This window comes from Limulus polyphemus, unplaced genomic scaffold (assembly GCF_000517525.1).
Source record: "Limulus polyphemus unplaced genomic scaffold, Limulus_polyphemus-2.1.2 Scaffold2392, whole genome shotgun sequence".
Lineage (NCBI taxonomy): Eukaryota > Metazoa > Arthropoda > Merostomata > Xiphosura > Limulidae > Limulus > Limulus polyphemus.
In genome coordinates this window covers 11,532-26,887 of record NW_013668002.1, presented here as the reverse complement: position 1 = coordinate 26,887, position 15,356 = coordinate 11,532, and the positions used below count along the sequence as shown (strand labels likewise).

The following is a 15,356-nucleotide window of genomic DNA, read 5'->3' as shown; positions in this document are numbered from 1 at the left end:
ATAAGACTTGACTGTCTTAACGTTTCTGAAGACCCACATTTAATATTAAGCACACGAAATGGTGCAAAGTAATCAAAATCTTTGTAGTTGAAGTGATATAAAAACATAAACTAACAACTTATTTTAGTAAAAACTTAATAGATCAAGTGTAAAAAAGAGAAAATATATTGTATAAGCAAAAGATTTAATAACAAAATTTTAAACAAAATCCTTCTATAGAAAATCTTTTAGAATTCTTTTATAAATCAATCTCGTTACTTTTAGAACTACTATTACCAGAACTTTTGCATTTTTAATTTATTGCAGAAAATAACATCCAAAAAGTCATCAATACCAAAAAAAATCAACAATAAAACTCCATCAGAGATAAGATAATGAGACAAACTCATTTCTATCTTGTGAAAAATAACTAACATTATTATTAACATCAAAAAATTAATGTGTTATACTTTGTTACTAACAAAATGTAGTTCCGATACCTCTTCACACGGAGTAGCTTGATTCCTTCAAGATGCTTATGAGATTTTATGCTACTAGCCTTGAACTATCTCTCATATAAAAAAAACAAGTGTTAACGTGAATTATACTTGTGCTGCATGATGTTATCATCATTCAATGATAGGCCTACACCAGCAAAGATGATGCAAATAACATGCACAAAGTACATTATATATAATCAGTTTGTCACTGTTTGAAAGACTTTGACATTAGAATTACACCCAATGATTTCGGCAACTTGAGAAATGTGGCCAAGGCAAAAAATGCTCTGCACTAAAGAAAGCTTTTGGATACAAGAGGTGCATACTGAGTTGAATGTAAGCCCTACACCAATAGGATTTCAACACAACCTCCTTGCACAGTAGCTCCCCCTAAACAATTGTGCTCAAATTAACTTCATTCTTGGACTAGACTATAAGAAAGTGCATCAAAATGGGAAGGACAGGTGGGAAGGTGTGCAGAGGTATCTATCAGAAACATATGTTCAGGTAAGGAAGGTTAGCATTTTCCTACACTGAAAATGTATTTCCAATAGATACCTCCTCTCACAAAATAGCTTTTATCAACTAGCACTGCCTTCTATCGGCACAAATTTTAAACGCATGCCACTAGCCTTCCACCTTCCGCTTCTGCATATTCATATGCAAATGATGAAGCAGTGGCTCTTCATCAATAGGACAACACCATTGCTATTGTAACCAGTGCCCTCTTCACATTTGCACTCATTAATCACTTTGAGATTGGTGAAAAGACCTACACCATATATCAACAGAAGTGGCGAGGCTGGGTGGGAAATGTGAGAGGAGAAAAGTATCTATCGGAAATACAATATCTTACCTTCACTCACAAAAAAACTAAAATCCCACAGTGAACTGGTAGAGGTCCAATAAAAAATATTATTTCCCTTTAGAAAGCACCCAAAGAGAGACTAGGAGGAGTGGAATCAAAAGAGAAAACATCACAACTCAGCAGGAGACCACCACATCTTATCCAGGTATACTCTTAGCTCTTTTATGGCAATGTCTTGAGCATAACAGGCAGAAATATGAAGGAATCCCAGAAGGTGTATGACTAATAAATGGGACTCCTGAGTGTCAAGTGGCTAGGATGAGACAGACTGTAGTGGTAGTTCAATCTCAACCAATACTAGGAAGTATCTGAAATGGTACATCAGATCCACAGTAGGTAGAGGAACACCTACCTCTTCACATAGAAAAAGGAAATGGTAGAGAAAACAAGATTTTGTACCCAAATCCTTCACCTATTGCACACATTTCAAACCTAACCTAACCAACGCTGAGAACCGACATCCAACAGACAATAGGAAGGTGAAAAGCCACAGTGGGATGATATCTTCAGTCTAAAACTTGATGGCAATGGGTATAGTACTTCTAATCCATGGTAGGATGAGGAATATCCAGCCGTATGCAAGTAGGAAAACATGTGCTGCATCCAGCTACAACCAACACTAGATCTGCCGGGAACTGACATCCAACCAATGTTAGGAAGAGGGACCACAAAGCTGAGTGCACCTCCAGTCCAAAACCTAGCGGCAATGGGAACTTGTCATCCAGTCTATGGTAAGAGAAGGGAAACTGGCCAGCACACATGTGAGGACTTACTGAGCTGGACCATCTCCAAACAAAACAGGACTCACTGGAAATGTACATCTGGAGGATGGTGGGAAGGAGGAATGTCTCAACCTGAGAAGCAAATATACACATATTTATATATTTATGATATGGCAGAGTGTTTCTACCAAAACCTGGGAGCATCTGGAATTGATCATCAGTCCAAAGTGTCATAAGGGTGGTGAACTTGTCTTGCTGCAGGAAAAGGGGCATACAAGTTGTTTGAGGGATGAGTGCCCTCACCATCTTATTTCCCATCATAATGTGCTGTATGAAATCAGTGAGGAACTCTCCAAGGTCCACCACCTCAACAGCTAGGAACTGAGAAGTAGCAAGAGTCTCCTGTGTTCTACTTGAAGAAGGGGAGTACTGATTGGGCAATTTAGTAAATTTAATACCAGGAGGATACCTCTAGTGGTCTTGTGGAACATCCCATCTCTAGAATGGGCACTGCTAGAGCCAAGACAGAAAGTTTGAGCACTTTCAGTTACCCCTGGTCCACAGGGATTTTAGTAAAGATGTGCACCTCTGGGAGGCTACACCAGCTCCTTGGTAGGATTTTATAAAAGGGAAGAGGGCTAGAAAGATGAAAATGTACTTAACCTTCTCAAACATGGTGTGTAGATTGAAAAACAGCAACTGGAGGGAGTTCAAATCCTACAGGAGAGGAAACAGCTAGATAAGGAAGATAATGGAAGACAATTATGTGGTGAATCATCCATATGCCAGCCTGAAGGATCCTGTCCAAGGGACAACAAAAGTAAGACATGATGAACCTGATTCAAAAAAATGTGAAAGAGACTGGGAGCATCAATATCCAGGGAAGAATATCCCAACTGAAGGAGTTGGTGGTCCTATCCTTTAAGGATAAAAGGAAAGAGGTCCCTGAAAGAAGATGTATCCCAAGATAGAAACATATGATGATGAGAACCCCAAAAGGGGAAATGTATGTGCCAAGTAACACCAAACAGCCCAAACACAAAAGGCAATCCTGATCCAAATGAGCATAAAGGTGAGAAAACAAAAGGAGGGAGACAGGAAAGAAAGAACAATCTCCTTCCTAAGCAGCCAACATATTAAAAAAAAGGCCTGACCAAGGTAGTGAAGTAAGTATGGCAAAAGAAAGTATAGGAGGAAAAGCAACAAGCAAGAAAAAGAAGAAAATATATTTTCTGAAAAAGATAGTACAAAAAAACATAATGTCAATGGCTGGAACAGAGCACATATAAGAGCATATAAATCCTCACTGAAGTTCTAATCAAGCATGGGATTAGTACAGTGGGGGGGTGGGGGGGTGTGGTTTGATGTAAAATGAAGAATCTGAACAATGTGGAGTAGAAAAGGTGAAGAAAAATCCTAATGGTAATGGAGAAAGTGAAAATGAAAGGCTGAAAGGTAGGCCACAGTTGGACAGCCCAGAGGAAGGGAGTGGCAGATGAACCAGTAACAATAATCCCTTCACTTCTGTTGATAGGGTGAAAGAAAGATGTGTGTGACTGGAATAAGAGAAAGCTTGAACAAGGAGGAGAAATGGATGCCAATTGACAAAGCAGAAAAAAATAGGGTTGTGCTGGCCAAAGAGGCACCACCAAGGAGTGTTGCATATCACAGCAAGGACACGATGGAGAAGACAAAGAGGAGAGTATGCATGCAGAAAAATGGAACACTAGTCCTGGCTGACAGAAGTGACTGCCGAGGCTGAAGGATAAGGAAATGGGGACCATAAAAGCAAAGTTTGTTATTCAGAGGAGTGAAAAAGGCATTGATGAGAGGTGTGCCCAACCTAGAGTAAATCCATCAAAAAAATCTGAGGGAGGATAGAACACTCCGTAGGTACAATCCTGTTTGGCTGAGAGAAGCAATCTGCCACCAAGTTCAAAAATTCCAGCACATTAAAAGCCATGAAACAAACCTGATGGGAATGAGTGCAAAACAGTAGGTCTAAAGTATAGTAGCAAAGAGTTCTGAAAAGAATATCCCCTGACAGTTGATACAAGAAACAACCATAGAATTGTTGGAGGGGATCATGATAAACCAAGATGTTTGAGTACACTGATGTGAAATGAACACTTCTTTGGAGTTCAGATGCATGAACAGAGAAGCATCTGTGAAGAGATGGAGATCCAGTCAGGGTGGCAATGGGATGCCCATCAAAGTACTGGCTTGGTCAAGACATCAAGATAAGTCCTCAAGAAGAGGAACATAAATGATGACAACAGATCTTGAGAAAAGTTCCACTGGTCCTTGAATGTCCAATGAAGGAGGCACATGTGTGTGGCTGAAAGAAATGAGTGGTTTCAGGGAAGTTAGAGTTCCCAAAAGTGAAAGAACCTCATATAGAAAGCATAAACAAGAAACATGAATCTTAGTGACAAGACATTCCATTGTCTGTAGGCAAAGTGGTGAAGGATAAGCCCAATTGAGGTGGTGTAGTTGAAGAATGCACTCAGATGTACCAAATACTTGATGGAGCATGAGAAAAAGACTTGGAAAGCTTGACAATCCAGCCCAGCCAAGTAGCCTCCCACAGAATTATGCAGGTGTGAGATAAAGCCTTATTCCAAGAATGAGCAAGGAAAATCCAATCATCCATGTAATAATGGAACCTCAAACCCAATCCATGAGCATAGTGAGCCAATGCTCCCATGGCTTCATTGAAGATATAAGGAGCAGACACAATGCTAAAAGGAAAACAAAAACTCGGAAGATCCTAATGTACAAAAGAAAAAACACATCTGGGGGACAGGGTGATAAGAATGTGGGAACTGAGGAAAGTCGATACATCAATGACAACAGGGATGAATGTAGAAGCTGACAATTGAACCACTGTAGAAGCTGACAGTAGTCCCAGCTTGTCATCAAATTGACATGGTGATCTTGAGAGTCTTCAAACAAAGTTTAGAGGGATAATAAATAACTCAGCACTGAAAATATGGGGAGATAAATCCTAGAAAGTTGTGATCTGATGAGGTTCACTACAGATTCTGCTTTATAACCCAAATTTCTAGGAGCAGATGTATTCTTTGAAAGTCAGACTATGCTTCTACCTGGCAGTGGTAAACTAAATCACATAGTTCCAACAATTGTGGTGGACAAAGCATAGCTATCCCTTCAGATAATTGAGCAGTAAACCTCTATGCATGAACCATAATGTCAGTGGATGGAGGGAAAACTAAGTATTTGCTCCCAAACCTTTCAGCCATCAAGTAATGTGCAGGCTCAAAAGAAACTGGAAAAAGACCCAAAATATCATAAAGTGTAATAAAGGAGCCTGAGGCAGCTTATCCCAAGGTGGCCTACTGAAAAGCCAAAAGAATAAAGGTAGGCACCGGAAAAAGCAAATCTAAATTCTCTCCAGAATGTCCAGGATTGCCTTCAATTGCAGCCTCAGAGCACCCAGAGAAACACCACCTGAACAAAGTTATGTCTCCATCGCACTAGGAATAAGGTCACTGAGCAATGCTAGATATCAGATGTGGGATAAGAGAGACCTGAGTTGCCTTTGTGACAAATATAATTCAGGAATTCATACCAAATGAATTCTTTTTTTTCTTCTTTTTTTAACAAATATCAACTAGGTAATATGACGAATGCTCAATATATCTCCAACAATCGTAGTACAGAGAAACCCATTAGTGAACACTTTGTGAAGAAAAAATGATAACATTAGCTGAATGAGGTGCTTATATACAGTACCAGAATATAGGGTGCATTCACGAAGGTGGAGAGTGTCACGTGACAAATATCGCCAAAATCAATTAAGTAGGGTATAAAATAATGGAGCAAGCGAGAACAAATCGGACCAATGCTTAGATAATCAATAAATTAAACATAATCATTAATAATCCTGCATTATTCAATTAGCACATTCACTTCCACTAATTGCCTAGCTCTAATAATTATGCCGTATAATGGGTGGAACAATGGTCTTAGTAAACTGATACATGTTGAATACTGGAACCTGCATATTCTATATATTTTAATATAATTATTACAAAACTTACTTTGGTAGTTTTTTCTTGGGTAACGATTTATTATTTTCTTTGGACTGAACTGCTTTTGGTTTCACTTCTTTCTTCTCAGCTGATCCCTCTTGATTTTCTTCTTCAGGTGTAACTTCTTTTAGTTCCTCTACCTGTATTTCTTTTTTAGCTTTTGACTTCTTTGATTCTTTCTTCAGTTTAGGCTGTTTTGGAGGCTTAGGTGGTTTTGGTGGTTTTTCTTTTGGAGATTTTGATTTCTTTGGTTTTTTGGGTTTTGGCTCTTTTGGTTCTTCACCATCCTTACTTTCCTTTTCTTTAGTTTTCCTCTTTTTGGACTTTTTAGGTTTATTACGATCACAGTTTTCATTTTCCAAACCTGTAGCTGCCATTTCAGTGATGGATAAAACCTAACCCCAAAACATAAATTTATTAACAGCAAACAAAGTATTCATTCATTTTTTTTTCATTATCTCATACATCCAACTCAGAAGGAAAGCCATAAACAAAAATGTGTGTTGTAAAACATTTGTTTGTGTAAAGTTAAAATCAAATATATAAATTTCTAGCATTTGATATAGTTACCAGAGATTGGCCTACAAAACTGCAAATACAGACAAAATTTCAAGAACTTCAGTTAATTACGAAATTTCCATGTAAAAATTTCAATAAAAAAGCTTTAAATAAACCTAGTAATAAATGAAATACTAAGTGCAATATCTGCTAAAATGCATATAAAGAGGTAGATGTTCAAAGATTTAATGACTAAAACTATACTTTTATATGCCAATGTTTTAAAACTAAAAATACCAAGTCATGTTTTTATTTGAACCATTGTAATATAAAAAACTCAACTAATTAAAACAACTGTGAAATAAATACTACACACTACACATTCAAAATTCATTTAACTTGAGCATTAAACAATCTCAACACTTGTTTTAAGTCAAAACTTTTATTTTCTTATATATAAACCAGAATAATATATCAGCAAAAATTGCAATATTTTAAAAATATACTTGATACTGTTTGTCTATTTACAGATTACTAAAAGAACAAAGGATAATATGATAAAAGTATGGCACCCAGTAATTCCCACACATGTCAAAACCACCAAAAGTTTCTTCTGATCTTGGATATGCTCATGAAGTTACAAAAATGAATTAAAAATAGATATGTACAACAAGCTAAAAGTTTTAAAAAATCACACTAAATCTTTTTTTTTCACATTCTTCTTAATTATTTCCTTATAAGTTTCAAATCAAAAGTATATTAAACATCATTTCAAATCAAAAAATTCACTGTCCAGATAGTCCTTCATTTAGTATCAGAACAGATGGCAAGTGAAAACTGATCTAAAATTTTATTTCATGGCAGTGCAAAAAAGTTAACATAACGGTGTTTAATACTGAAAATTATTGAAGAAATGGAACCAAAAAATGTTTAATATTAATGAGGATAATCACACCACACTGCAAGTTTATTTTTTAATTAGTCCAATACAAAGTATAAATTCAGAGGTGTAGAGAAAGAGCATTTTTAACACAGAAAACTTCACAATGACTTGTGAGAGACTAAAATGCTGTTTTTATTCATGTTAGATTTTCAATCTGTAATGCACTTAAAAACATAGAAAAAAAAATGCAGTCTGAGTATCGAGTATAATTTCTACCACAAATATTATGGTTACTGGCTCCATTGCTTCATCAGATTTTGGCATTTACATCATAACAATAAATGTGGTATTTGCTCAATACACGGTCAGTAACTTATTTATTATGAAACTAAATTACTTTTGGTATATACTAAAAGCCATAAATCACATTTTTGCAATTCCTTTGAGTACATTTTCCAGATTCATTTCACATGCCTGTATTGTTAAAGTTAATCTTCATTGGTTATGCTATTATTCAGGCTTTCTTATGTTACAAATTGACTTGTAAGGCAAAAGCTAAAAATTTGGGATAAGTTCACACCATCTCCAACAAATGTTAACATTTTCCTTACCTGAAAATGTATTTCCAATAGATACTCACCTCTGTACATGAAAAGCTATCTTCCCCATGCATCTGCCTTTGAGATTTGTGCTACTCCATAATGAAGTTATTATGCAGAAAAAGCCCTCCCAGCACATTAGCTCCCTGTATGTTTTTGCACTCATGATCATCATTCTATGATGAGGCAATGAAGGAAGAAAGAGGCAAGCAAGCCCCATGTGTCCCAGGTACGAGTAGAATTAAAATATGGCCATCCAATTTTTTTTCAACCTAAGAAGTCAGACAGCCTATACACATAGCGTGGTTGGAGTGCATTCAGACCATACCAAGTGCTCACCTCAACTCCACTATCAGACTTCTCGAACTGACATCAGCTGCAGGAAGAGGACACAGGAATTATTAGTGCATGTTTTCTCAACTCTACCATCAGACTCTTGAACTAACACCAGGTGTGGGGGAAGTACACAGAATACAAGCTATAAACTGAATAATGTTAGTATGTGCATTGATTCAACAAAGCAGTCATCCACTACAGGAGGACACACAATTTATTAGAAAGTGCTCAACTCAACTGAGCAGAAGATAACTGCAGGTATTCAGTGGGTCAAATCCAATCCAAGACCAGGCAGCATCAGGTATGTGTCTTCTCATCCACAGTAAGAGGAGAGTCTCAACCATCTTCACTTCAAGACCAGGAAGAAGAAGGTAAAAGCAACGTCTGTTCTGACAACTCAGACAGAGCACGTGTGTAGACACAGTACACAACCAACATAAGGCCACCCACAAACCTGACATCCAAGCAACTGTTGGAAGTGAGAATGCAAATGTTGTGAGTCAACTCCAGTCCAAAACCAGGGGGCATTGGGAATTTTTCATCCAGTCCACAGTAGGAAGAGGACCCCTACTAACCACAACTGTGAGGACTTATGTTGGCTGGTCCTATGACAATTAAACACAAGACCACCTGGGAACTGATATCTGGGCAGCAGTAAGATGGGGTACACTGGCATGTGATAAGTATAATTAGAAGAGGGGTGGCCGTTACTATACTGTCAGTGTTACCACCACCCCACTTCCCACCAATTGGCAACATTTATTCAGCTCCCAACTATTAGGTTCCAATCAATGAGGATTCTCCATGGTCCATGACCCCAGCAGCCAGGAACTGATAAGTAGCAGAGGTCTCCTTTGCTCCACTCAAAAAAAGGAAGGTAGGAATTTCTAGTGGAGAGACCCAGAGAAATCACCTGGATCCCCATCAGATGCCTGCCAGAAAGGTCTTTTACTGGAGATAGTGCAATAGGTGAAAAGCTTATTTTGAAAAGCCAATAAACATGAATGAGGAAAGCAGGCAGAACACCCCCCTGGTGCTGTCTTTTTCCATGCTAGTCCATGGAATAGGTACAGTCTGGATTGGACAGTAGAAAGATATCAGAATATACCACAAGGATACCTCTTGTGGAACACCACATCTCAACAGTGGGCATATATGGAATGAGTGCTTTCAATTATCCTAGCTAGATGAGTAACTTTAAAAATTTTCTCTACTATATCACTAACTCTAGCTATTATCATCAATGTAGAGTGCAATGCAATGTTTAAAATTAAAAAATGGAAATATGTACATAACATTCAGCTCTTCGTAGAAGTCTTTTGGAACTTGTTTTTTAATATTCATAATTTCACCTTTTTATTTTTCAACTTATAGTTTGTTTTTAATTTTTCTTTCCAATTCTTTAGCTTTTATTATTTATACTGATACATTAACTGGTGCCTGTAGGGTTTTATCATTATTGTACGGCGTCTCCTGTACAGAGACTCATTTCACTAACGCTTTTCACAATCCAGGCACAACAAGTTAAACTTATTAAAAATCATTAAACCTTTCAAATATGATTTTTAGAACATAAATAATACACAATTAACTAAAAATAAGACCTAAATACAATTTAACTGTTTATCTAACTATAGCATATTTAGGTGAGAAAGCATAGTACGTGTTATTGTTGATCAAGCAGACAACAATACTAATGGCAGCTGCTCACCAATTTCAAATTAATCATTGGTGCAGTATAGTGTAAACTGAGCTCATTCTAATGAATATATACACTTGTGTCAACTAACTACATATACACTTTAGATCTCAAGGCAAAGTATATAGGTGGGCATGGCACCTGTCAAGAGTTGGAAAATTTATTTCTCTTTCCCAGTGAATACAGTTATGAGACTTTGTATCTTACGTGTCAAAAGGCCATGTAGACCTGCACTGGCATCTAGATATTTATGGCAAGCTTGTGTGTTTACACTCATCTACTGCTAAGGTGGAAATTTTTCATAGTGTGTGGATCATGTGAAAGGAAAACTGCAACTTACATATATATTTTTTAATTTCCTTTGAAAAAATGAATTAAAACTTAGGTAACATAATAATTAAAATTATAACATACATTACAATGTTAATTTCATTGACATATATTGATAGTAAAGCAGTTTAATTAAATTTTGAATATAACACAGCACCATACACATAAAGGAATTTAAAAATGGCTTCAAAAGCTATAGGGTTAAAGAAGAAAGAATAGTACTACTCACTTTATTTTGCATTTTTCAACCTTTAAAGTTTTATGATGGTTATGAGGTCAGTAAAACTGACTAACCCTGTATACAGTTACGGTAGAGAAAATAACACATAAAACAAAGTTTTTCTGAAAAAACCTTTGATATTTAAATAGGTTTTAGATATTGTGCAAATGAAATAGGAAAATTTTTTGCTGAAAAAAGTATTTTTAATCTTAACATGAAATCACTTTGCACTTTGAGCAGTCAACACTCTTAACATAAAATTCTTATTTTTTTGTCTACAAAAGGCTTGTAATGTTTACTAAAAGCTTGACAAATTTAGTGAATGTACACAAAACATGTTAAAAGTTATGGTAATGAAAACCCAAAAGTCACTTTAGGGTCACATAATTAGTGTAATCCACAAAGGCAGTAGAGTTTGTTTTCTTTTGAACTTCATGCAAATCTACACGATGGCTATCTGCACTAGCCATCCCTAATTTAGCAGTGAAAGACAGCTAGTCATCATGACACACCACCAACTCTTGGGCTACTCTTTTACCAACAAATAGTGGGATTAACTGTCACATTAGAATGTCCCCATGGCTGAAAGGGCGAGCATGTTTGGTAGGATGGGAATTCGAACCTGCAACCCTCAGATTACGAGTCAAGCACCCTAACCACCTGGCCATGCCGGCCTGAGGCAGTAGGGAAACAGTTAATGGATATACAGCATTTTGAGTAAAAAACAAACAAACAAACAATGGATACAGATAGTTTTTATAAAATTTGAAATAAACGGTAAAGTTAGATTATTTTAGGTTTTCATAAAATAATTATTTAATAAATAGCCATTTTCATTTTCATAGCATTTTTTTTGGGAAAAGCTGCACAAATAAGTTGATTTTCTCAAAAAGGCAAAATTGGATTTACACATTTTGCATCTAAGCTCATCATGTGTACACACACACACATGAATATATATAAAATTCTGAAACTTAAAAGTGATGTATGAAAATTTTAATAATAAATGTTTGGCCCATACAATGTCAAGTTGCAACCCAATTTTTTTATAACCACGTTACAAACATTTCTAAGCAACAAAACTGACTGATTGATACAATCTTTCCACCACTCCCCCACCCTCATCAATTAGACATTCTACCTAGTACTTCACTGATGAAAATTAGACCTTTTGAAATAATGAATAAATAATGAGCTAGCCTGGTAGTAAGTATGTAAATTGTTTACTAATGTGAGTGTGTATAGATAATAAAATTAGATAGTTTTAAAATATAAGTATAAAATCAATTCACTGCTTATTAAACACTATTAAGCAGTTATTTAGGAAGGAGTTGCAAAGTGGGGGTGCTTGGCTAGACATGCAGATTTTACAATGATAGATTGAAAATATAAAAAGCTGCTAAAAGGCATCTCAATCTAGGGAAGTCTGTGGGCATGCTTCCCAGAAAATTAATATAATAACATAATTTACACTTGCTATATAAATCAAATATGTAAAAGTGGGAGTGCTAAAACACCCCAGCACCACCGGTCATTACACCTCTGCTATTAATCTTTTAACCCCTGACAAATTAGCCATATCACTAAAGTGAAACACTGAATTAGTTCTTTTAAGGGAATGACTAAAGGTGCAATCCTAACAGTAAGTAATTCACATCTATAAATCATTGCATTTATGGAAAAAAAAAGTAATTTTCAAACACAACTGTATTAACCCTTTCAAGATGGGTCATGGGTGAAAGGCCATATCATCTCGTTTATTGACTCCCATTCAAAATTTTATTGAACTACTATTTCATGAATTTATGTCAATAATTTTGGTATCAAACTAAAGATTATAATTCAAATTTTAGGATTATATATTATTCAATTTCTTAATTTCAAAGTAAATATTAAAAAACACATATAAACATTGATTTTTGCGTGTCATGTGGTATACTGAAGACAGCACTGGTTTAAATTAGATGTTTGTAAAATCAAAATTCTAAGTCCATAGTTTCGTACGAATTAGAAACTCAAATCACCGATATTGACAAGCTAGAATATAAAATAAGAACGTCTAATCTTTTCTATTTGCTAAGATATTGCTCACGTAATAAATCAAACACAGTAGCACCCTGCTCACCTCTTTCCATTTTTAGAAACACTTCTTTATATACACTTACTCCTATATATATGGCATGAATAACCAATCGAAAGCTCAGAATGTCCCCCTAGTGGCTTTCTCAGCCTTTCTAACATTCCTTCTGCCAGTTCTTTCTTTTGAATCAAGATTTCAATGAGGTACATTGTGTCTTTAGTCTGTTCCAAATTTTTTTTTAGACCCAAATACAACCAGGCATGGGTGAAAAGTCAATATAATAGAAATAATAAATACATATAAATGTATAATGTTATGAGATTTTAGCTATTTCGTCTAAACATTTATGTTTTCGTGGTATAATTTGTGTTCATTCTAGAATGAAAGTGGCATAATTTATGTTTATTGTCTAATTTTTATGGTGGTTGCGAGATCAGTCAAATTTACCAAATCTGTACAGAGATTAATTACTGAAAAAAACAGATAAAATATAAAGTTTTTTCTTAAAAAATGTTTGATAACTATCCGGACATTAAAAAGATTTTGCATGTGAAATTTCAAACTTTTTTTATGCATAAAAGTATTTTTTAACTTTAAAAAGAAAATTGATAGATAGGCAAGATGTGAAAAGAAAAAAAAAGGCATGAGAGAAACATTGCTTTACAAACGTTAAGACTTAATAGAAAAATTAGATATTTTGTGTATGAAAGCATTGTAATGTTTACTGATAATCTGCCAAATTTCGTTAACATTCTCTTACTAATTACAAGCCCGGGTTGTAAGAGTTAATAACCATTTGAAAAACAATATTGCAATAACTTGAGTCTTAATGATGGTCAATACCTTAAATTTCAATAACTATTCTAGTTAAAGAGTTAGCACACAGAATCACATACAAAATATACAGTTATTAAAGAAAGAAAATAAGATCCAAAACCTCGAGCGCTTTCGAATAGTTGACTACTACTCTTCAGAACAAAAGTCTGTTTATAATTCTACATAAAGATATTATTATTTAAATTATTTACTTGATAAATGTGAAAAAAATTCTTACTCAAAGTTTTACCTTTAATCACTATGTAATATTCCCCCCCCCTCTCCCCAGTAGATCCTAGTAGATAACCATCAATTTATAAGTTCGTTTTTGAGGATAAATAAAAATTATCATTTCAAATATTGCAATGCTGATGCTAATAACAATAAACATCATATTTCTAATATTGAACACACACAAGTATACATTTCTAAATATTCAGAGAATGTGAGCATCACACATTTTATACCTTAAGAATAAATAAACACTAATAAAACTTTTATTACCATACTAATTCATTCTAACTACTTTGCATTTGTTCAACTTTTTCTAGAAATACTGTCCAAACTGTTTGTTGACTGTAAACTGATTCAGATTTGTATAATCTAGTGATATTATTTATTAATGAAATGTGTCTTCATTTTTTAGCAACATATCTTTTTTCTTTAAAAATTAAAGAGCTCATAATGTTTGAAGACTGGAATTTTGCAAAGACTTTAGCAATAAATCAATGGTTAAAAAGACTTGTTATCATCAATAAAGAGAAATTTATAAAAAAAACAATGGAAAAGAGAAAAGTTAATTTATTCTTAAAGCATACCTTTGGAATGTCTGTATTACCAGCTGAATGTGCTTTCGCAACTGCTTCCATAACGATTTTAGTTGCTTTTGCTTGAGATTTTTTAGATTTGTAACCACATTTGGCAACCTTGGTTCTTTTACCAGCAGCAGGTTCTTGTTCTTGAAGATGAAATGAAGTCTGTTCAGATGAAATTGAGTATTTCCCCTCTTCTTGTCCCAGAAATATGTCACCATTCTGAAGAGGAAGTCGAGGAATCATTAATGGAGCTTCCATCTGTTGATCTACTATAACAGGGCCCTAAAAGATGTAAACATAGAGTAATATGTCGTACTGAAGCAAGAAGGCACACAAACAAACTATACAGTACTTTTAAGCATAATTCAAGAACAAGATACTAATCTAAGAAAAATTACACTATGAAGTATTATAAAAGGACATGACACTGAATACTAAAAAAATTTATATTGAATATTATAATGAGAAATGACCCTAAATTGCATAGTAACATTAAGTACTATATTAAAACAGAACCAAGTTTTGTTAAATACTCAAAAACACAGTATTATATTAAGAACTGAACCTAACATAATAAACAAACTGTAATATTAAGCACCACACTGAGACAGAACTCTACCCAAAGCAAATAGACAACACAAGCAAACTATAACAGGACCCTAATCACAGTAAAAATATCAAAGTATTAAGCATAAAGAGGTTTTGTCAAACTTTACACGAGCAATCTGTAAATACTAATGCAGTAGAGTGCTGTGCAGATGTGATCCTTGATACCATGGGAAAGAAAAGAAAATATCACCTATATATTTGGTTTGCAGCAATATCTCAGTAAGTTGGCACTGTCACACAATCACAAATAGACTTAAGGTTCAAGGTTTATATGTCGCAGCCTTTTTGTGAAAAAAAAAAATATATATATATATATATATATATTATATGGAGAATAGTCGTGGAGG

The 15,356-nt window shown here is 34.9% G+C and overlaps 1 protein-coding gene across 1 annotated transcript in view; it reads right to left on the bottom strand.

Annotated features, from left to right (window-relative positions):
• LOC106466831 (chromodomain-helicase-DNA-binding protein 8-like) overlaps nucleotides 1-14,686 on the bottom strand; it is a 140,678-nt gene extending 125,992 nt beyond the window's left edge. Inside the window, 2 exon segments of the mRNA XM_022394904.1 lie at nucleotides 6,134-6,519; nucleotides 14,404-14,686. Coding sequence (XP_022250612.1) covers nucleotides 6,134-6,519; nucleotides 14,404-14,658 — 641 coding nt within the window. The 5' untranslated portion in view covers nucleotides 14,659-14,686.
• Nucleotides 14,687-15,356: the final 670 nt, after the last annotated feature.